The sequence below is a fragment of the Callospermophilus lateralis genome, chromosome 6, assembly GCF_048772815.1.
Source record: "Callospermophilus lateralis isolate mCalLat2 chromosome 6, mCalLat2.hap1, whole genome shotgun sequence".
NCBI lineage: Eukaryota > Metazoa > Chordata > Mammalia > Rodentia > Sciuridae > Callospermophilus > Callospermophilus lateralis.
Genome location: NC_135310.1, coordinates 73,295,772 through 73,320,563, shown reverse-complemented (window position 1 = coordinate 73,320,563; position 24,792 = coordinate 73,295,772). Strand labels below are relative to the sequence as shown.

Sequence of the window (24,792 nt, the reverse complement as noted above, 5' to 3'; positions counted from 1 at the left end):
TTCATGCAACATTCACTAAGAGCCTTCTGTGGATTAGAACTAAGCAACATACAATGATACAAACAGTATTAAGACTTTAGATCCTAAAATTTGATGGGAGACGATAAGCATGGCTCCAGGGGTATACATACAAGATGAAAAGAAACGGTGGCTCTGAACTGATATGAACCGAATTAGAAGCAGGACAATGAAGCTGTCCCCAAAGTAATCTTATTTGCTCAGTATGAGGAGAAATAGCTACATTTGGAAGGAAAGAAATGGCATAAACAATGGCATTAGGATGGGAAAGAATGTGCAAATGGAGGCGGATAAAGAGGTAAAAGTTCAGACATAGGGAATAAAAAGCCTCCAATGCTGGGCTAAAAAGGCTGAGCTTTTTCATGACAAAAATAAGTATTGACAGTATTTTTGAAAATATTTAAGAAAAAACTTTTATTTAAAAAAAAATAAACTGTGCAGCAATGTGGAATATAAACTGAAAAGAGATCAGCCTAGGAGAAATAAGAGTTACTCAGAGAAAAAACACTATGTTACAAAGGCATGGTAGACAGATAAATAAAATGAGAAGCCCAGTGCTAAGGCAGTAGGATAGAAAAGAAGAGAACAGGATAGGAAAGAAGTGGGATAGAAAGAAGAAGACAAGTGAATAACGGATGTGAAAATTAAATGAGAAAAAGAAAAAACCTAGATGATTCTAGGTTCTGGCATAGTAACTGCAGGGCAGAAAACGCTATTCTGAGAGAGCAGACAAGTACCAACATCTTGAATTTAAACTGGCTAATGGGACATTCCAGTAGAATTCTTTTTTTTTTTGTTGTTGAGATAGGGTTTCATTATATTGCTTAGACTCTCTAGGGTTCAAATGATCCTCCTGCCTTAGCTTCCTAAGTGACTGGGACAACAGGTATGTACCACCAAACACAACCCAAGAAGAGATTTCCTTTTTTAAAAAAAGTCAATTAGACATATGGAGCTTATGGGTTTCCAGGGGAAATTTGTTAAAAAAAGGGAGGGAGGGAGGGAGGGAGGGAGGGAAGAACAGAGGGCCAAAGAGGATTGTTCTAATTTAGCGGGTACTAATTTTTCTTAGCAAAATTATTTCATACGTAGCTAGAAGCTGAAGGGAAGCACAAAAGAACATAGGGGCAATTCCAGGATATTCCAAAACTTGAAACTAAAGAAAATTATCCTAAATATTTGTAAAAGGTAACTTTAAATTAATGGGTCAGAAATGTGGATGTAGATCAGTGGTAGAACACTTGCCTAGCAAGTGTGAGACCCTAGGTTGGATCTCAACACTGTTAAGAAAAACAAATAAGAAAACCTAAGCCTAACCACACTAAAATTTTGTAGTTTTCTTTTTTTCCTTAGGCAAGAGATGTGTTTTGTTTTCTTTTTTTTTTTCCCTAATAGTTTTTCCAACCTGTAGTTTTGTTAACATGTTTCAGTATATATTTTGTAATTAGTTGTCACTACAGTGTTGGGGGAAAAAAAAAAAAAAAAAAAACCCTTCTAAGTCTCCAGTAAGCTTGGCAGATTATGTCAACAATTTTTTTTTTTAAATATTTGCAAAGCATATAATCCAGCAACTTAGAGATAACAAACAGAGCTATTACTTGGGTACAGGCAAATGTCCATAGATTAAGAATATTCAGTATATTAACTTCTACAATGATAATTGGAAGACAAATGTAGCTGGCATAGTGGTGCATGCTTATAATCCCACTTACACAGGAAGCCAAGACAGGAAGATCACAGGCCTGGACAACTTAGCAAGACCCCATCTCAAAAAATAAAAAGGAAAAGGGCCAGGATATAGCTCAGTGGCAGAGTGCCCCTGGGTTTAATCCCCAATACAAGGGGGAAAAAAAAGACTAACTTACTCAGATTGAAGATTCATAAATACTTATCCCAAAGAACTAACATTAGAGCATCATAGAAATACTAGAACAGATGGCAAGACATCAAAGTTAGCATTACAACTACTGTAGCCGAGATCTCAAAAATAAACCACAGATTTACAATTGTGTGCACAAGCACACACAAGGTAACCTGGTCAACTACTGTTGAGAAGTTCTAAAAATAACAAAATAATAATCAAGGGATCCTTGTATGTTCTTAAGTAAACACAACTTCACTATAATGATAATGAAATCCAAAAATGATTAAACCATAAACCTTCTGGAAACAAATGTGTTACCAGGAAAATGATCTGTACAAAATGAAACTCGAACTATAAGACTTTCCTAATGTTTATTAAGCACTGCAAAATGAAGACCAAGTCAGAAACTGTTAATTTGATCTTTAATCTCGACTTGGGCAACACAAAAATGTACTCAGGCGTGGGACAGGGACAGATGCCTAGGTATCATCATGGCCTACATGGAATATCCTTCATTTTATTTACTTTTCTTTGTTTCTAATTACAAAATCTACAGGTCTAATGATTTTCCAGATAATGTGATATCTGAAAAAAATTGTCCATAAAGGCAGGCACTCAAAAAAGGATAAAATCAACAAGTACTTTTAAACTAGTTTTATTTATATTTCAATTTTATTTTTTTAAACTCTCATGGGTAGAGTAGAAGTCAGCTCTAGTTCTGGGCTTCTTAAGAAACATTTTTAAAAAAAATGAAACACCACCCCCAGTCACTATTAACAAATTACCTCAAAAACAGAAGAAATGTTAGGAAGCAGTGATTTAGTAAGATGACATACCACATCTAAGGGGGCATAGTCAATATCCTCCAGAAGAATCCAATGGCCATTTGTGGCTGCCTGTGTCAGGGTGCCAGGCTGCCACACAAACTCTCCAGGAACATCTGTGCAGCGATACATCCCCAATAGCATCTGCAGAAGAAAAACAAAATAATTGGAGAAACCACACACCTAATATGCTAAGACTACTTCCTTTGATTAATTCTGTGAATCATTCCATAGCAATGTCATCAATTAAAGTTTTCACAGATTGCCCCAACAGTCATGAGCAAGAGTATTACCCATTTTTATATTCCCTTAGCAAAAACAATACTTGAATGACAATAGTTACAAGAATGCCAAACCACCAACGCTTGCCATTTCTTAATTACCTTACTGTCAGTCTGATCTCCAAGCTGGACTTTGAGAAGCTGAGGAGGCTTTCTTCTACCTGTCATTGCAGCTAAATGTTCAACTAAGGAAGTTTTGCCACATCCTATTGGTCCTTCCAACAACACAGCATTCTGAGAAGCCACTGCCAAAGCCAGGGTCTGAAGATTTTTGCAGACAGACTTAACCAGCACAAAAGATCGAAGGGCCAGCTCTTGTTCTCGTGAAGAACTCCTATTACTACCCTAAGGAGGAGACAAGAAACAAACAAACAAAAAAAGTCAGTGAAGAGTACTTCCCCTAAGGAAACAAGTTAATTTCTACAACAATGTTTCCACTGACCTCACATAAACCTTGGCTAATAAATTAATTATAACAAATCTAATGTAAGAAGTATGTTATACAAAGTAAGAATCTGACCTTTCTTCTTCCCTTCTTGAAGGAGGAGTATGTGTGAAAATGGAAGAAATTTTTTTTAATATTTATTTTTTAGTTATAAGTGGACAAAATACCTTTATTTTATTTTTATGTGGTGCTGAGGACTGAACCCAGTGCCTCATGCATGCTAATGAGTGCTCTACCTCTGGGCTACAACCCCAGCCCTGGAAGTAGAAATTTTTAACAAATTTAAGACAATGTCTCTCAAAGTTTTAAGAAGCTAAAAATGTTGATGCATGGGGAAGTGGACTCAGCAAACCTCATCTATTACTGCTGGGTTTGTGTTTATTTTCTTCCTCTCCCCATATTCTAGAACTTCATATCTAACATTAAGAATGCAGGGATTGGAGCTGGTCACAGTGGCACATGCCTGTAGTCCCAGCAGCTCGGGAGGCTGAGGCAGGAGGATGGCGAATTCAAAGCCAGCCTCAGCAAAAGCAAGGTGCTAAGCAAGTCAGTGAGACCCTATCTCTAAATAAAATATAAAACAGGGCTGGAAATGTGGCTCAGTGGTTGAGTGTCCCTGAATTCAATCCCTGATATCCCTACCCCTCACACACACACACACAAAAAGAATGCAGGGATTGGGGATGAAGATAGGTGGTAATATATACTCAGCACAGGTTGGACCCCTTCCTTCAAAAAAAGAATGCATTCATTGGGGAAATATGGACACCAAGAATATCATAACATTGTTAGATTTTTTTTTTTTTTAACGTATAGTAAGTGTTGGCATTAAGTCTTTCTTTTGGAGATAAACACTGGAATATTTATAAATGAAATGATATTGGAAAATTTTGCAGAAATATAAAGGAAACAACTGGTTAGGAATAGATTACTATTTAAGCTGGGTTTAAAGATTCATTACACCATTCTTCCTACTTTGGAACATGTTTGGAATTTTTCATAAAAAAAGCAAACAATATGTTTACTGGATAAATGTAGAATTTCAGTCAAAAGATGACACAGTTCTAAAGATAAAGTTCTAATTCTAGATAAGGTCACATTAAAAACCTGGAGGTACAGGTTTCTTAGTGCTGGTCATACAGATACATTCAATTTATGAATAATTACTTCACTAAACACTTATGACATGTACACTTTCGTATATGTATACTTCTATATTTTTTCTTTCTTTTTAATGCTACATGTCAGAAACAAACTGATGTTTTAAAGGCCTCAAGACTTGTTTCCAAGAAGAAAGTGGGTAGATCTGATCACCAAAGTGATGACTGAAGACTGCTAGAGAAAATCAGACTGTCTCCCAATGATTCTACAATTTTTTTTTATCTCCCAGCCCGTCTAAAGTGGTCTAGAGCCACAATCTTGGAAGAAGATCATTTCATATGGCAGCAGGGAAGAAACACAACACATACTGGTCTCCCACACAATGGGCAAAGAATATTATGATAGAACTGAGGACAGGAGTTCTCTATATGTCTAGCTTTGTCTTCGCCAGTCTTTGCAGTCCAAGGTTCTCCAAGTCATTCTGCTTTGTGTTTCATATATTTAGGATAACAAATGCTACTCAATTTCATACAATTTTTGTAGTAAACAAACAAGATATGTGAATGAATTTTGCTTAAGTTTTTTGTTTTTTCAGTGCTAGGAACTGAACCTAGGGCCTTGCACATACTAGGGAAGCACTCGACTACTGAGCTATATATCCATCCCTCTTTTTTTCCCTTTGTTTCTTTTAATTTCTCCCTTGAACACTTTAAAAACTGGACCAGCAACTTGGATCACACCTGATTCATAAGAGCCCAACTAAGGAAGGAGTATACTCAGTGTTTAAGAGGGGAAAGGGAGCACATACCCTACTAATAATGCTAATATACCTGCTCTCCAGGGGCCGGAGGCTGCTTGGGCAATACCACACCACATACTGCTGTCACCCTGGAGGAGAGGTCAGCTGAAATAAGGTGTCCTTGTAGGTATTGCAGCTCCTTATCCTTATGCCAAAGGGAGGCTTCTGGATTGGCCAAAACCAAGGCCTTCTCCAAGTCCTGCAACTGGGCCTCTTCTAATAACCTGAGGGAAGAATCTCATCAATTATGTTATTGTACAAAAAAGTTACAGCAAAACCTAAAAGAAAGCTTTTGCTTACCTCAATCTGAAGTGGATCAATTCATCACTATTAAAAATCTTCTTAAGGAATGATAGCTTGTGCTCTTCGTTCATATAGGTGACCAAGGCAAGACAGTTGGCTGTGTACCTGGAGAAAAAGGAAGTACATATGTATAGCTGATCTGCAGTTGACTGGGAAAAAAAAAAGAAAGAAGAAAGAAAATGACTACTCAACTGAACACTAGAGAATAAATGTGTTATGTAAGAGTAAATAAATCAATCATGAATTTACTTGATAAGAGCATGAAAAAGGTAGAACCACACTCACATCACCTCATTTTTTTTCTGAAGTGACACAAGATGAAGGAAGGAGAGTAAGAACTCAAAAGCCACAAGAAAAAAAAACAACAGATTGAACATGGTTTCCTTCTCCTCCCTCACACTATAAGCACAGGAAAAATCTAGCAGCTACTCACCAACGGACCAAAGTGTCATGGCTTCTGAGGAGGGGGACACACACACTCCAGTCCCAGAGTTCCCGGAACACAGACTGCTCTTGCTGCAGAAACTTGTAGGCTGCTTCCATTAAGTCCCGAAGTTTCATCCTTCTTCGCCCATAGCGAACTGGATTAGCATCTGAACTCTCCAAGAAGAGTCTTTGAAAGACTGGGGAAGTGTCCTTGAAATACCTCAGGGCAAACCTTCAGGAAAAAAAGAGTATTTTCATTGGCTGGTGGAAAGATTCAACTACATATCTCTACTCTGAGACAGGACTGTAGAACATAACAGAACTTTTAAGAATACAGGGAGGAAAATGCTAAAATTACCTAGTCCTATGACCAAACTGTTTAAGTTCAGGAACCACAGGACCATGACATGGGATAGCTGATTCAGAGGACACAAAAACCTAAACTGATTACTCAAAAAGTAGAGGGATTTACCACAAGTATTTATTATTAAAAATGTACTCATTTCCAACAAACATTTACTGAACTGTCACTATGGGCCAGACACTGTGTTAATACCTAAAGATTCAAAACCAAAGAGATATTTTTCTTAAGAATTCTGCCATCTGATAAAAAGAGAATATTTACAAAAACAATAAGCAGCACAAAGAGAAAGAGTTCAACTGAACCTGGGGAAGTTGAGAAAAGATGCTTTAACTGCCTCTTAAAGAAAGAAGAGGAGAACCTTGTGAGAGCATAAAGAAAAAGGACATTCCTCTAAGATAAAAGAAAAAGTTCAAAAAGTTGGTCATAGTGGTACTTGCCTGTAATCCTGGCTATGCAGGAGTCTGAAGTAAGAAGACTGCAAGTTCAAGTTCAGCCTGGGAAACTGAGCAAGACCTTTTCTCAAAATAAAATATCAGAAAGGACTGGGACATAACTCAGTGGTAGAGCACCCCTGGGTTCAATAGCCAGCATCATACACACACAAAAGGTCAATAAGACATCTTCAGGAAACTGCCTGGTATGATAGTTGAAAACAGAAAGATGTTGATACGCAGTAAGTAAGGTGCTGAAGGAGGGCAAGGGCCAGATTATAAAAAGCTTGGGAGGCCATGGTAGAGATGCTGGGCCTTCAATGTATTAAAAATGTTTTCCACACAGCTATATTCTTCTATTAAAAATTCTAATAGACGTCATAAGAAATAGTGGCACAAAATCAGTCATACAGGCTTGTTTATCTGTATACTCAAAAGAGATGAGTGACCCTAGGATTTTGAGTTGGAGTGATCAATGAACATCTTCCCCCAAGTCTATTCTGTGAAGACTGAAAAGCAGTTATTTCTCCAAATGCCCAAGTCACAGCAACAAAAAAATCTCAAGGCATACAAAGAAGCAGGGAAACAGACTAAAATTAAAGGAAAAGAAAATTCCAGAAACAGGGATTGAGAATGGAGCTCACTGGCAAAAGCTCTGGGTTCAATCTCCTTCACCCAAAACAAACAAACAAACAAACAAATAACTGCACTGGTAACAAACTAGAAGTGTTAGAACTCTATAGAAGTAGAGATTTTGTATTTGAATGAAATTTATCAGTTTGAAACAAAATATCTTTGACATATTAAATGACAACCATAAAGAAAACATCTATAAAACACAGACACACACAAAATCAAAACATGTCACTATCAAAAAATTCACGAAAACACTAAGGCTGCCAGAAAAGACCACAAAAGTTAGAAGACATGCAGAAAACAAACAAGGGAGCAACAGTAAATCTTTTTGCATAAGTGACCACTTTAAATAAAAATGGGTTAAACTCCTCATTCAAAACACATGGATTAATCAAAGGCATTCCTGTATATCAGCAACAAATCCTCTGAAATGGAAATGAGGACAACCACTCCATTCACAATATCCTCAAAAAAAATAAAATACTTGGGAATCAACCTAACAAAAGAGGTGAAAGACTTATACAATGAAAACTACAGAACCCTAAAGAGAGAAATAGAAGAAGATCTTAGAAGATGGAAAAATATACCCTGTTCATGGATAGGTAGAACTAACATCATCAAAATGGCGATATTACCAAAAGTTCTCTATAGGTTTCATGCAATGCCAATCAAAATCCCAACGGCATTTCTTGTAGAAATAGAGAAAGCAATCATGAAATTCATATGGAAAAATAAAAGACCCAGAATAGCAAAAACAATGCTAAGCAGGAAGTGTGAATCAGGCGGTATAGCTATACCAGACTTCAAACTATACTACAGAGCAATAGTAACAAAAACAGCATGGTATTGGTACCAAAACAGGCGGGTGGACCAATGGTACAGAATAGAGGACACAGAAACCAATCCACAAAATTACAACTATCTTATATTTAATAAAGGGGCTAAAAGCATGCAATGGAGGAAGGATAGCATCTTCAACAAATGGTGCTGGGAAAACTGGAAATCCATATGCAACAAAATGAAATTGAATCCCTTTCTCTCACCATGCACAAAAGTTAACTCAAAGTGGATCAAGGAACTGGATATCAAATCAGAGACATGGCGTCTGATAGAAGAAAAAGTTGGCTATGATCTACATACTGTGGGGTCGGGCTCCAAATTCCTCAATAGGACAACCATAGCACAAGAGTTAATAACTAGAATCAACAAATGGGACTTACTCAAACTAAAAAGTTTTTTCCTCAGCAAAAGAAACAATAAGAGAGGTAAATAGGGAGCCTACGTCCTGGGAACAAATCTTTACTCCTCACACTTCAGACAGAGCCCTAATATCCACAATATACAAAGAACTAAAAAAATTAGACAATAAGATAACAAATAACCCAATCAACAAATGGGCCAAGGACCTGACATTTCTCAGAGGAGGACATACAATCAATCAACAAGTACATAAAAAAATGCTCACCATCTCCAGCAGTCAGAGAAATGCAAATCAAAACCACCCTAAGATACCATCTCACTCCAGTAAGATTGGCAGCCATTAGGAAGTCAAACAACAACAAGTGCTGGCAAGGGTGTGGGGAAAGGGGTTCACTTGTACATTGCTGGTGGGACTGCAAATTGGTGAGGCCAATTTGGAAAACAGTATGGAGATTTCTTGAAAAGCTCGGAATGGAACCACCATTTGACCCAGCTATTCCCCTACTCGGTGTATTCCCTAAAGACCTAAAAAAAGCACACTATAGGGACACTGCTACATCCATGTTCATAGCAGCACAATTCATAATAGCAAGACTGTGGAACCAACCTAGATGCCCTTCAATAGACAAATGGATAAAAAAAATGTGGCATTTATACACAATGGAATATTACTCTGCATTAAAAAATCACAAAAATCATAGAATTTGCAGGGAAATGGATGGCATTAGAGCAGATTATGCTAAGTGAAGCGAGCCAATCCCTTAAAAACAAATGCAAATGTCTTCTTTGATATAAGGAGAGTAATTAAGAACAGAGTAGGGACGAAGAGCATGAGAAGAAGATTAACATTAAACAGGGATGAGAGGTGGGAGGGAAAGGGAAAGAGAAGGGAAACTGCATGGAAATGGAAGGAGACCCTCAGGGGTATACAAAATTACATACAAGAGGAAGTGAGGGGAAAGGGGGAAAAATATAAGGGGGAGAAATGAATTACAGTAGAGGGGGTAGAGAGAGAAGAGGAGAGGGGAGGGGGGAGGGGGGAGGATAGGAAAGGCAGCAGAATACAACAGACACTAGTATGGCAGTATGTAAATCAATGGATGTGCAACTGATGTGATTCTGCAATCTGTATACGGGGTAAAAATGGGAGTTCATATCCCAGTTGAATCAAAGTGTGAAATATGATATATCAAGAACTATGTAATGTTTTGAACAACCAACAATAAAAATTAATTAAAAAAAAAAAACACATGGATTAGGCTGGGGAGTGGCATACACCTGTAATCCCAGCAACTCTGAAAGCTGAAGCAAGAGGATCAAAAGCTCGAGGCCAGCCTTAGCAATTTAAGGCCCTGTCTCAAAATAAAATAAAAAGGGCTAGGGGTGTGGCTTATTGATAGAGGACCTCTGGGTTCAATCCCCACTACCCATCCCCACACACATGTACAACAAGACATGAATTAGGTAAGTAGAGAAAAAAACAGGATTTAATTATACGCTATCTACAAAAAGATATAGAATGAAAGTAAAATAATAGGGACAAAATATCATACAAATGATAACCAAAACAGGTCCTAATGAACAAAATAGACTTTATGGTACTGGGAACAGAACACAGGGCCTCATGGATGCTAGGCAAATGCATTTCAACTGAACTACCTTCCCATTTCTTTTTATTTTCAGACAGGGTTTTGTTAGGTTGCCAAGGCTTGCCTCAAACTTGCTATTCTCCTGCTTCAGCCTCCTGAGTAGCTGGAATTACAGTTGTGTACCACTGCACCAGCACCACAATAACAGAACAACCAGAAGGAAACAGAGTACTTGAACAATACTAGAGACCAACAAATTAGACTTAACAGCCCTTACAGAATACTCCACCATAAGAGCTGAATATACATTATTTTCAAGTACATATGGGATATTCAGGGATATCCCTGGACATAAAACAAGTTTCAACAAGCTTAAATGACTGAAAAGTATCTTTTCCTAATGGAATAATGCCTAAATCAGCAAAAGAAACAAAACTGGAAAAGCTAGACAATAGTGGAAATTAAGCAACACACCTGTAAACAATGGGTCAAAAAATGCATCACAAGGCAAATGTAAAAATACCTTAAAAAAAAATGAAAACAAAAACATGACATACCAAAACTTTTGGGATGCAAGAAATTGTTAACAAGGAAGTTTAGAGTTATATACATTAAAAAAGAAGAAAGATCTTAGATTCATAACCTTTCTTTACACCAAGGAGCTTGCAAAAGAACAAATTAAACATGAAATTAACAGCAGAAATTAATGAAATAGAGAACACACACACACAAATCAATGAAACTAAAGAGTTGATTTTTTTTAAAGACAAACAAAATGGCAAACACTTAGATTGAGGAAAAAGAATACTCAAAAGAACTAAAATCAGAAATGAAACAAGAGACATTATAACCAATGGCAAAAAAATAAGATATTAAAATGAAAACTCTGGCTGGGCGCAGTAGTGCACATCCATAATCTCAGCAGCTCAGGAAGCTGAGGCAGCAGGATGGTTGAGTTCAAAGCCAGCCTCAGCAAAAGCGAGGTGCTAAGCAACTAAGTGAGACTCTGTCTCTAAATAAAATACAAAACAGGGTTGGGGATGTGGCTCAATAGTCAAGTGCCTCTGAGTTCAATCCCTGGTAAATCCTTACCCCCCAAAAAAGAAAACTCTGAACAACTGTGTGCCAACAAACTGGACAGTCTAGAAAAAATGGATGAATTTCTAGAAACACATACAACCTATCAAGACAACTAGAAAATCTGAACAGACCAGGAATTGGGTAAAGAGAATGAATCATACAACCTCTCAGCAAAGAAAAGCCTAAAACCAGATGACTTTACTAAAAATTCTACCACACATTTAAAGAATGTTTACAACTAAACCTTATGAGTGATCCCTAATGTAATTAAGGATCTGGGTGATTATCACACTTAAATGTAGGTTTGTCTTTGTAACAAATGTACCATACCTGTGGGGGATGTTGATTAATTAGGAAGCTATGCATGTGTGAGTAAAGGATACTTATGGGAAATCTCTGTACCTTCCTCTCAATTTAGATATTAAACTAAAACAAAATGGATGTGGTGGCATACTCCTGTAAACCCAGTGTCTGGGGAGGCTGAAGTAAGAGGATCTCAAGTTCAAGGCCAGCCCCAGTAACTTGGTGAGACCCTAAAAATTTTTTTTAAAGTGGGGTGGGGAGCTGGGGATGTAGCTCAGTGCTAAAGTGTACCTGGGTTCAATCCCTTGTACCAAAAACAAAAACAAAAAATGAAAATATCTCTATTCTTAAAAATAATAATATTTTTAAGTGTATTCTGTTTTACATCTGAGGTGCCCCCTTCCCAAGCTCATGTGTTATACAAGACCATAAGATTCAGAGGTGAAATGAGTATGCCATGAGACCCTTAACTTTTTATCAGAGCCTTAATCCAGATGAATGGGTTAAATGGGTGGTAACCATAGGCAGTTAGGATATGGCAGGAGGAGGTGGGTTATGGAGGAGTGCCTATGGGGTATGTATTTTGTCCCTGGTCTGCAGTGTTTCTCTTTCTCTGCTTCCTGGTTCCACATCCTGAGTGGGCTTTCCTTCTCCACACCTTTCCACCATGATGTTGTGTCTCACCTCTAGCCCAAAGCAACAAAGATGAACATCTATGGACTGAGACCTCTGAAACCATGAGCCCCAAATAAATTTGCCTCCTCTAAAAATATTCTTGTCAGGTCTTTCTGTCACAGCAATGTAAAAACTGACTAACCAAAGTTTTTTTTTTTTTTTAATTTTAATAAAACATAATAAAATAAAGAAATTTAAAAAAAAATTTTAATAAAACTTTTACTTGAAAAGTGTGTCTACAGGGTTGGGAATGTAGCTCAATGTAAAGCACGTCTGACTAGCATGCATGAGGCCTTGGGTTCAATCTCCAATACCAGAAACGAAACAAAAAACAGTCTATAAGTTTTCTAAAATTGACTGTGGTGATAGCTGCTAATATATGAATTTTTTAAAAAATTGCAAACTAAGCATGATGGTCTTCAAAATGTACGTATATAAATGTATCATAAGTGTCCACTGTCTCATGTGTGCGAGAGTGAGAATGATGTCTATTGGGCTGGAGGTGGTAGCACACACCTGTAATCCCAACAACTCAAGAGCTAAGGCAGGAGGATCACAAGTTGAAGACCAGCCTCTGCAACTTAGTGAGGTCCTAAGCAACTTAGCAAGATCTTATCTCAAAATAAAAAATAAAAAGAAGGGCTGGGGATGTTTCTCAGTGATTAAATGCCCCTGGGTTTAACCCCCAATATAAAAAAAAGAAAAAAAAAGAGAGAGAGACTTTTGGGAAGAAAAAGACACATTGAGTCTCAAAAGAGAAGCATCCATGAATCCTTGAAATGCAGAAAGCACCAATGAACTTCCAAAATGCAAAATATAGCATTCTGTGAGCAACCCAGCCCATGTCCTCAGCCTTTGGCCCTCAATGTTGGTTGCCTGTCTTTGCCTACAAAAAATAACAAGATGGGGACAATGAGCAAACATTAGAAAAACTGGCTCAAAATTGTGTAACTCTTCTCTGACTCTACTAGTTCAGCCCCCAGCTATTGCTCTTTTATAAATATTTCCCCATACCAAAGTGTTACTGACTTTCCCTCTGGAGATGACCCACATTCTCCTTTCAATGTATATTCCTAGATTTACCTCAAAAGGTTCTCAACCTCAAGATGGCCTCATTCTCCACCAAATGTGTATTTCTTACTTTAGCCCAAAAGACATCTCTCAAGACAGCCAAATTCTCCCTTGAATGTGTTGGTTTTCCTAAATAAATCTGTGTCTCAGACTAAAATTATTTCAGTCACGTATGCCAAGGACCCTACTTGTCCTGAATTAAGATGCCCCTCTCTAGGAACTTTTACAGTGACAACAGCAGTTATCTGCCATAGTCTGGCTGGGCACAAATCACGAGCCACTCAATCAGGAACAAACTTTATTTCCAAACTCCACCAGCACACTCCACACACACTCCTTGGGAACCTTCCTCTAATGCCATCCATGAGGCTCCTCCAGGCACACACCACACCAACCGGAAATTCCTCCTCCAGACCTTCCCCAACCAACAAGAACCCTCCAGGAATCCCCAGGAGAACTCCAAAGCAGAGGCCCCAAGGCAGCAAGAGCCAGGGCCCCATTGCCCCACAGTAAAGGTCAAATATACAATACAATCAATCCAGCATCACAGCAATTATATATAGCTTAACTCAAATCATCATCTCAATGGTTCACTGTCATCACCTTTCAAACATTCCCTCTGGCAAATGCCAGGCATCATGACCTGCCAAGGCTCTCAACCCTTATCTTTGGAAGGTAAAAATTCAGGGTGAAGAAAACCTTTCTTTCCAACCTTTGAAGTTCAAAGCTATAAATACAACAGCTATTTTGTAAAATCTTGGAGTACTTTCAAGACTGCTTGAATCTGTTTCCAGTTCTGCAATTCCAATCAGTCCCAAAATGAATGTAATTTTCTTTGTTCTCCACTAGGTGGATTTTATTGACAGTGAACAGAGCATTACCTACTTTTGGTCCCTCCTTCTGTTGTATGCCAGAACAACTATGCCCACATCCATGTATATAAAAGCATGCTCCATTCATGATTTTAAGGAGGAAGTGCATATTCTACCATAGCATTCTATCTGCTATTATTCACAAACATGATGACAGGTCCCATCCACCACTGCTCACTGATGTGGAGTCACATGCCTAGGACAAACAGGTGGCAGATAACTGAAGCTAAAAAATTAATCCAAATACAATCCAAATGAACTGTATCCTTAGAAATAAAGGTAATCAATTTTGTGTTTTCTTATCACCATAAAAGACAAAGCGTATGTCTGACCTGGGATGTGGCTCAAGTGGTAGCACGCTTGCCTAGCATGTGTGAGGAACTGGGTTCGATTCTCAGCACCACATAAAAATATTGTGTCCATCCAAAACTAAAAAAATAAATTTTTTTTTAAAAAGCGTATGGGTCTGATACAGTGGCATATGCTTATAATCCCAGCTACTCAGGAGGCTGATGCAGAGAAATACAAGTTTGAGGTCAGCCTGGGCAATTTATTGAGACCCTCTCTCAAAATTAAAAATTAAAAAAAAAGAAAAAAATGGGGGGCTGGGTTGTGGCTCAGCGGTAGAGACAGACCTAGCATGTTCCAGGCCCTAGGTTTGATCCTCAGCACCACATAAAAATAAACAAAACTACTGTGTCCAACTAAAAAATAAATATTAAGGAAAAAAAAGGTATATGTATTTCTTGGGAATAAGAAAAGAAAAATGACTTCAGTTTACTTGGCATACTATAGTAGGAAAACACATACATGGTCTTGGACCAGATTCCTGGCTAGAGCTCCTAAAATTCTGGTAATTTTCTAAGTGGCAAGAATAAAAAAGGTGAAATAATCATCTTTTGTCAATTGGGAGGGTGGGGGTTACCAGGGATTGAACTCAGGGGCATTCAACCACTGAGTCACATCTCCAGGCCTATTTTATTTTTATTGGACACAGAATCCCACTGAATTGCTTAGCGCCCACTGTTGTTGAGCCTGTCTCAGCCTCCTAAACCACTGGGATTACAAGCATGTGCCAATGCTGGGGGCCATCTTTTGTCATTTCTAACAACCCCTTCAACTACACCTGGGTTTATGTTAATGAGGTGACTTTCAATAAGCACTTAAAGATGGGGCTGGTTGGCAGAAAAACTAACCCTATGATTCTCAAAGGAGTTTTTAGGCCAACCCCAGATCTCCGGGAAGGGAAGAAGGGTTGAAGGTTGAGTGGATCACCAATGATCAATGACTTAATCAATTATGCCTATATAAGAAAGTTTCCATTAAAAGTAAAAAAAAAAAGGGGGGGGGTTCTGAGAGCTTCTAGAGCATGTGGAAGTGCTAACAGGGTGGAGAAGCACAGAAGCTTTCCCTACCCCTTCCTGTGTATCTCTTCCATCCACCTGGCTATCCCAGAATCCACTCTTTTCTAATGCCTGATAAGTAACTCTGAGTTCTGTGACCCATTCTAGCAAACATAACCCAAAGAAGACATCAGAGAACATCCGATATTTAGCCTATTAATGATAACTTGTTGCTAAGAGCCACAGCCAAGTAATATGATACATGGCATTTTTGGTTGAAAGGTGACATCAGCAAGCCATTGAGATGATATGATTATGTTAAGATTTGCATTCATATGGATATTGGATTCCTGTTGTCCACCTCAGCCTGCTACAGAGTCCCCATTGGTTGGAAAAGTGCAGTAGGAGGGAATTCCGGAGGAGGAACCTCCTCTTGGGATGGGGAGAACACAGCGTGGGTCAATGGGCAATCTTCCCAGACTCGCAGGAAGCATTGGCGGCAGTTTCAAAAAATAAAGTTTGTTTCTGTTTGAGTGACTCCTGATTTTGTGCCCAGCTAGACTGCGGCAATTGGTGGCCTGTACGAGGAAATCCTACCAGCATCTTCAAGGGATACTATAGCATTAACTACATACTGACTATCAGAAAATAAATTAAATACAGAATCTTTAAACATCACAAAAGCTTGTAATACTGCATTAAGCTCTACCTTTTGAGCTGATTGTTTGGGTACTAAAAATGTAAAAGTTTGATCAGGGGTAACTACTGCTGCTGTACCATTATTTGACCCATCAGTGAATATATTTGGAGCATTCATGATAGGGGTTTTTCTTGTCATCTTTGGAAAAACTACAGGATGCTTAGACCAAAAAGACAGCAAAGGATTAGATGGTAAGTGATTATCAAATGAAACATTAGATTTACACATGATTATTGCCCAAGTATTTAACTCATTAGCTAACTCATCAATTTGATCCATAGTATATGGAGTAATAATTTTATTGGGAGAAATTCCAAACACTCCCTTTGCTGCTTTTATTCCTTTGAGTATTAATTGTCCTACAGCCTCAGGATACCTAGTAAGAATAGTTTTAGGAGAATAAGATAAATGTATCCACAATAATGGACCTTCTTGCCAAAATACTCCTGTAGGAATATTTTTTGTTGGTAGTACAATAAATAATAAAGGCAAACTTATATCAATTCTATCCAAATGCATATTTTCCATATGTTTCAATGATTTTTCATGCCTTTCTTGCTTCAGGCGTTAACATGCGGGGTGAATTTGGATCTGATGGACCTTTCAGGATATCAAATAAAGGTCCTAGCTCTCCTGTTGGTATGCCTAGATAAGGCCTTTTCCAATTTATGTCTCCCAATAACTTTTGAAAGTCGTTAAGTGATTTGAGTTGATCTACTCGTATTTGCATTTTTGGTGGACGGACCATGGTTGAGGATAATAGAACTCCTAAATAATTAATTGGAAGATTTAACTGTACTTTATCTATTGCTATCTCTAGATTATAATTTTTTAATAAATTTGTAAGTGTGGCATAACATTCTAGCAATGTGTTTTTATCTTTATGTGCCAATAACACATCATCCATATAGTGAAATATCTGTAGTTCAGGAATTTGATTTCTAAGTGGCTAAATTGCTTTGTTAACATAAATTTGACACATAGTTGGACTATTAGCCATCCCTTGAGGGAGTACTTTCCATTCATATCTCTGATCAGGACCTTCATAATTTAGTGCAGGGATAGTAAATGCAAAATGTGGACTATCCTCAGGATGAATTGGAATTGAAAAAAAACCATCTTTAATATCTATAGCTAAAACATACCAGGTTTTTGGTAAAGCAGACAATTGGGGAATCCCCGATTGAGCAGGTCCCATAATAACCATCTCATTATTAATGGCTCTTAAATCTTGCAATAATCTCCATTTACCAGATTTCTTTTTTTTTTTAATGCTTGCATAGTCTTTAATCTGATAATGAGATATATAAATAGAGATTGCTAGCATAATTCTTTAGACCTGCTTCTCCATTAAAGAGCAGCTTTCCACTCGACCCCAGCTGTTATCTTCAAATTTTAATGACAAAAATGGGAGTATTATGGGGAGATACGGAAGGTTGTATGTCCCTCCACTAATTGTTGTTTGACCAGGTCATGGGCTACTTGTATCTTTTCTTTAGTCAGGGGCCACTGAGGAACCCACACTGGTCTTTCTGATTTCCAAGTAATTTTGATTGTCTCAGTGGCCCTTTCTGAAAATCCAATCCATGTCTATTTATTCCTTGATCTATTTGAATTGGTGTTGCTATACCTTGTTCTTGTTCTTAGCAACTTGTATTTGAGATTGGTGTCTAAAGTAGTAGAATGGGGGACTCTCTATGGGACTGAGCCCTTAACTTAAAGGGTTGATACTAATTCCAGGTAGATAGTGTCAGAAATAAATTGAATTGCCGAACACTTAGCTGGTATCACAATTAGTGGGTATGGAAAACACCCCATACATTTTGGTATCAGAAGTGAAGTGTTACAATCTAATAATGCCAATTTTGTGTATTCTTTTGTTTTGTTTTGTTTTTTTAAAGAATTGGAACTTAAGTCCTCAACACTTAAGTTCCAATTATACAGAGAGATAAGAAACTTTTTCTTTTCTCCACTCCATCCATGTACTGGTGAAGTTGCAGAACGTACACTATCTATAAATCTATGGCTAAAATCTGGAAGCACTAGTTTAATCGAGATAAAGAATGACTTGAGTTTACTTGAGTATTGAATGGATTTATTTGTTTATTTGTTGTATAATTCAGTGCTAATTAGGAAACAAACCCAGGGCCTCTCACATGCTAGGCAAGGGCTTGAGCACAGAACTAATCCCCAGCTATGACTGACTTTTTGGAAAAAAACAAAACAAAACAAAACAAAACAGAACCTTGAGGGGCTGAGTAGAGTTGCAGAACTCTGGCCTAACATGCATGAACCCTGGTTTCAATCCCCAGTGTCCTACCCACCTCCATAGACCATAAAACTTAACAGATATATCAGAATAGAGATGCACAAATTAGCAATGTTCTCAGAGTCCTGACAAAGAATTTATCAAAGAGTAAGAGTAAGGATGAGGACTCCTGATGCAATAGTATTAATGAATAAGTAGCATAAGGGAAAAAAAGAATTGTTCCTCAAAGATACTATAAGGTGCCTCATAGAAAGCACTTGGCTGTAGAAAGAGTATCCACCTGGAAATAAAAGGCATTGGGAATGACTTTAGGGAGTGCAACTTCAACTGGGTTCCTCTTCTCTGGTCTCCCTTATTTGTTCTTATCCATTTCTTTTCATTTTCTCTTCCACTCTTCCTCATTCACACATTGTATTTAACTCATTGTAAATTGTGACTCAGGGTATAATATCAGTGGTAGAGACCTTGCTTAGCTTGTTCAAGGCCCTGGATTCAATGCTGACATCCCCCAAATAATAAATATATAAATGTATGTTTGTAAGAAATATAAATCTGTTTCCAATTCTTTAAATACCCTACCATATTTGACCTTTTCACTCAGACGATGTGGCCCAGAGGTTAAGAGAAGAGTTGCCAGGGACAGTACCACACTCTTTGTCATACCAACAACTCAGGAGACTGGATTTAGGTCAGCCTCAGCAACTGGATAAGACCATGTCTCAAAATAAAAAATGAAAAAAAGGCTAAGAGTATACTGGGAGTATAGATCAGTGGTAGAGAACCCTGGATTTTATCTATATATTGCAATAAAATCCACAAAATTTAAAGTCTGTCTGAATGTATTAGGTAAAAATTTATCTTTACATGCCCCTACATGCATATATAGTGTTAATTTGGGGAGGTGCTGTTTTCCTAAAACTAAAAAGTGGAATTCCATTATACACTATCATCTATAGTTCTTTACAAAGGACTTCTTTCTTTCTTTTCAGGGTAGTAATGGGAATCAAACCCAGGGCCTTGAGCATGGTAGACAAATATTTCTACCATTCAGCTATATCCCCAGCCCACTCTTGCTTGTTTTTAATTCACTCTATTATAGCACCTTTTGTACTCTGCATTTTATCACAGCGGGAACAAAACTAAAACAAACAGCCTTAGCAAGACAAAAAGAAGAAAACATAGGCATTTGCCTCATATTCATTTCATAAGAACATAAAATCTGGGGCTTATGGGAAAACAGACCTAGTTAATCCATCACTTTAATGATTCTCAAACACAATTTTGAAGTATTCTGCCATAAAGGCTTAACAGAGTAGGAATTCAAGTTACATAAAATTATAAAAGGAAGTTCCTCTCCCTTTTAGAAAAGTTCATGCAAATATAGCTCCCACCCAAATATCTGAAAGTCTTCATTTAATTTTTGGTCCTGGGGATTGAACCCAGGGGCACTTTACCACTTTGCTACATTCCCAATACTTTTTATTTATTATTTTATATAATTTTTTTAACATGCTGCTGGATCTTTATTTTATTCATGTATTTATATGAGGTGCTGAGAATTGAACCCAGTGCTTCACACACACTAGGCAAGAGCTCTACCACTGAGTCACAACCGCAGCCCTTATTTTTTATTTTAAGACAGGATCTCATTAAGTTGCTGAGGCTGGCCTGGAACTTGCCATCCCCCGGATTTAGCCTCCCCACCTGCTCGGATTCTAGGCATGCACTACTAGGCCCAGCACTTTCTTTCTTTCTTTTTTTTTTAAATATATTTTTAGTTGTTGATAACCTTTATTTTATTTATTTATATATGGTGCTGAGAATCGAACTCAGTATCTCACGCATGCTAGGCAAATGCGCTACCATTGAGCCACGGCCTCAGCCCCCAGCACTTTCTTTATTTGTTATTGTTTTGAGACAGGGTCTGGCTACAGTTGCCCAGGTTGGTCTAAAATGCCTGAGCTCAAGAGATCTTCTTGCCTCAGCCTCCAGAGAAGCTGGGTTTTCAGGCTTATGCCATCTTGCTCAGCATAAGAAATCTCATCCATCTAGGATGGTGTGGGAGCATCATCCAAATCTGTTTTATATGCATATGTTGCCAAATGATACAATCCTTAAGGACTGGGGGCATATCTTGGCCATTTTTCCAGACTTGTCTTGTTGGCCAAGACTAGAGAGAAACCCAGTAAATGCTTATTGAGTTGAGAGGTAATAAGTGGATTCTGTTGTGAGTATTCTCATACAAAAGGATAACTGTGATTAGAGGGTTTGGATCTTCAGGTCAGCTTATCTCTCTTCTTTCTGTATTTCCCTTCAACTTAGACTCCTAATTACTTCCCAGCAGAGAGAAAGTTCTAACACCTCAAGAAAAAACATGAAGAATAAAATTGCTACTCACGGGAGCACATCAGGATGGCTACTAATGAGCTTGCTCATACACACACAGAGCCGTTCATGCAGATCATGGTTAACATGGCCTCCTGTCTTGATGGCTTCAGCATTCCTTTCCAGCAAATCCAAAAGGAGAGGGCGCAGCTGACGGCCAATCAGCACAGTGTAATCCTTATCCAAGAGCAACTGTGCTAAAATACTCAGGATAGACTGGCGATCTTGAGGTGTCCACACCTGAGAGGAAAAATAAAATGTTCATGTAAACAGTACTCATTTGTATTGCTAGAGAAGACCAGAGAAGAGTCCCTAGTGCATAATCAAAATAATCAATTTTCAGACTTAATGAGTTTATCTTATAAAACAGTGGTGTTTTTATGAAATAGAGGACTCAATTAACTTATTATTAATAAGCTTCAGTTCACTGGGGTAAAAGAACTGATGCGGTACGGTGATGCATGCCTGTAATCCCAAGGGCTCTGGGCAGAAGGATCTCAAGTTTAAAGTCAACCTCACTTCAGCAACTTAGTGAGAACATAAGCAACTTTGCAAGACCCTCTCTAAAAATAAAAAATAAAAAAGGGCTGGGAATGTAGCTCAGTGGCTAAATTTAACAGGTTCAACCCCCCATTCCAAAAAAACAAAAAACAAACAAACCAAAAAATCCTGATACATGGATTCTAAGTAAAATGTTATACAGTCCCTTAAAAACAACCTATATTGCAGGGTTTCAACACTGTCCAGGGCATCTAAAACCCCAATGCTCCTCTGGTTCCCTTACTTGAATGAAAAACCTAAGAAATCTATAGTTACTATGCAAAAGTAACATCTCTGGTTAAGAAAAGTCAGAAATACAAAATTAGGGACAAGGGGCAGAGCTCAGTGGTAAAGCATGTCTTAACATGTAGGAAATTCTTCTTTTTCTAAGGTTTTGAGATGTAATGTTAGTTATTTGGTGACTTTCTATTTCTTTAAAGAATGAGCTCAATGCAATGAACCTTCCTCTTAGAATTGCCTTCACAGTGTCTCAAAGATTTTGATATGTTGTTACACTATTCTCATTTACCAATTATTTTATTTCATCCCTGATTTCTTCTGCTATCTAGTCATTCAATATCTATTATTTAGTCTCCAGGGTTAGAGTAGCTTCTTTTATAGTTGATTTCATTATGATCTCATAGAATACAATGTATTATCTCTTTTTTTTTTTTGTACATGCTAAGAGTTGCTTTGTGGTCTAAGATATGGTCTATTTTAGAGAAGGATCTGTGTACTGCTGAGAAGTTAAGTATTTCAGTCACTGATGTATAAAATATTCTATATATCTGTTAATTCTAAGTTATCAACTGTATATTTTAGTTCTATAGCTTCTTTATTTAGTTTTTATTTGGAGAATCTATCCAGTGGTGACAGAGATGTGTTTAAAACACCCAATATTATTGTGTTGTGTGGTCTATTTGCTTTTTGAAATTAAGAAGAGTTTGTTTGATGAATGCAGATACTCCATTGCTTGGGGCACAAATTTTTACAATTGTTATGTCTGGTTGATGTATAATTCCCATAAGCAGTATGAAATGTCCTTTGTCTCTTCTGATTAGCTTTTGCTTAAAGTCCACTCTACCTGATATGAAGACAGAAACCCCTGCTTATTTACGAGATCCATGTGAATGATGTTTTTCCCCATCCTATTACCTTCAGTCTGTGGATGTCTTTGCCTATAAGGAGAGTCTCTAGGTGATGGCATATTGTTAGGCTTTGTTTTTTCATCCAATCTGCCAATTTATGTCATTTGATGGATGAATTTAGGCCATTTATATTCAATGTTATTATTGAGAAACAATTTTTATTCCCTTCATTTTATTTCTGGATTTTAACTTGAATTAGTTTCTTCACTAATTTACTATTTTTCTAGAGTAGTTCCTCCTTTGGCTGGTTTTCACTTCTTCATGAAATATTATATTGAGTATATTTTGTATTGCAGGCTTTAATTTAACTTTTGTTTATCATGGAAGATTTTTATTTTATCATCAATTATGAAGCTTAATTTTGCTAGGTTATAGTATTCTTGGCAGGTATCCATTTTCTTTCAGAGCTTGGTATATATTATTCCAAGACCTCCTAGTTATGAGAGTCTGCGTTGAGAAATTAGCTGAGATCCAGATTGGTTTCCCTCTAAATATAACCTGATATTTTTCTCTGGAAATCTTTAAAATTCTATCCTGGTCTGTGGTTGTGGTTCAGTGGTAGAATGCTTGCCTAGTGCATGTGGAGCACTGGGTTTGAACCTCAGCACCACATAAGGAAAAAAAAAAAAAATGAATGGATGAAATAAAGGTATTGTGTCTATCTACAACTAGAAACATTTTTTTTTAATTCTATCCTTATTCTGTATTTTATCCCTGATTTCATGCTTTACATCATCCTTTACCTTGCAAATTAGTTTACCTATGTACATTTTAAAATCCTTCTTTGACATTTATTCCACCATGGTGTAGTTGGATTCTGTTATTGAAGTATCTTGGTTTGTTTGGGGCAATTTATTCCCTTGCTTTTTTATTTTCTTTGTTTGTCTACCTACCTAAGAGTATGGATCTGAGTCAGTAGACATTCTACCTATGGGTTTATAGTGTCCATGAAGGTTTCTAGTAACCTCACTGTTTAGGGGGAGACAAATAAAAACAACAACCAATGCAAAAAATATACAGCATTAAACCAAATAGTTCCTGCTATGACATCAATGATGTTAATTGTCACAATACACAGAAATATAATCAGTTATTACCTATAACAAAAACAGTAAGTCTGCAAAATGGTTTATAATTTTGAATGGTAGACAGGGAGAGAACAGAAGTGATGTAGGATGTGATGATTATGGAAGAGGAGGAAAGAAGTAAAAAACTAAACAGAGTAAAAGAACAATAGAGATTGTTAGCAGAAGAGAGAATCTAGTGAACAGACACATGAGAAAAAATATATGTAAAAATTTTAAAAATTAAGAATATAAAAGAATACAAAACTAAGATGTATGTATCAAACATCCTCGTCCTCAAAATACTGATCTATGAAAAATGGCTTCAAAAATAATAGAAATGAGGGGCAAAAACAAATATGAATATGTATAATGGTCCATGAACCATTAAGGTCACAAAGAAAAGGTAAAAGAAAGATCTGGACGAAAAGTTAAAGAATTGTTTCCACTGGAATTCAAAAGATTGCCAGCTTCCCTCCTCAGCAGTGTTCGGTGAGGTCACTGGGGTCACCTGGAGGGTGATGCTTGCTCCACTCTCAGAGTAGGGTTGCTGGAATGAGAGAAGTAACCCCTAAAGGAAATGTTTAGACTTAGGTAGGCTCCAGGCTCTTTGGTCTGAAGGTTTTAAATAAGCACACCTGCGGTTTTAAATAAGCAATTGCTGGTCCACACTGGAAGAGAATCCCAGGGATCTCCCCTGGGTTCCACTCACGTGGTGGAGAAGTCAATTCTTAGTCCATTATGTCACCAGCAGACCCTAGGTTTCCTGCTCTCAGGTTCAGTCCCCAATCTTAGCCTCTCTTGCCCCTGCCCTTCTGAATTCTCAGCGAGGCACATTTCTTCTGCCTGGTCCTGCAAGCAGCCGGATTGGAGAGCGAGGGTGAGAGCTGGGTGGGTTTCCACCACCAGCTGTCCCCTGTGTAAACCTCTCTCCAGGGTTGATTTTCTCTTGGTCACTTAGGCACAGTCTCTGTCCAGTGATGTGGGTTTGCCAGGTCTGTATTTCAGGCCAAACTCAGGCTTGCCAGGAATCAGTTACCCCAGCTGTTGGCCCCTGTGCC

The 24,792-nt window shown here is 37.7% G+C and overlaps 1 protein-coding gene across 1 annotated transcript in view; it reads right to left on the bottom strand.

The window, feature by feature from the left end:
- The window catches only part of Mdn1 (midasin AAA ATPase 1), a 152,823-nt gene that overhangs the window by 117,938 nt on the left and 10,093 nt on the right, over nt 1-24,792 (bottom strand). Inside the window, exons 2-7 of the mRNA XM_076858429.2 lie at nt 20,993-21,219; nt 6,069-6,293; nt 5,633-5,740; nt 5,364-5,556; nt 3,090-3,332; nt 2,719-2,850 (exon numbers count right to left, since the gene is read on the bottom strand). Of these exons, the coding sequence (XP_076714544.2) occupies nt 2,719-2,850; nt 3,090-3,332; nt 5,364-5,556; nt 5,633-5,740; nt 6,069-6,293; nt 20,993-21,219 (1,128 nt within the window). The remainder of the gene's footprint in view (nt 1-2,718; nt 2,851-3,089; nt 3,333-5,363; nt 5,557-5,632; nt 5,741-6,068; nt 6,294-20,992; nt 21,220-24,792) is intronic.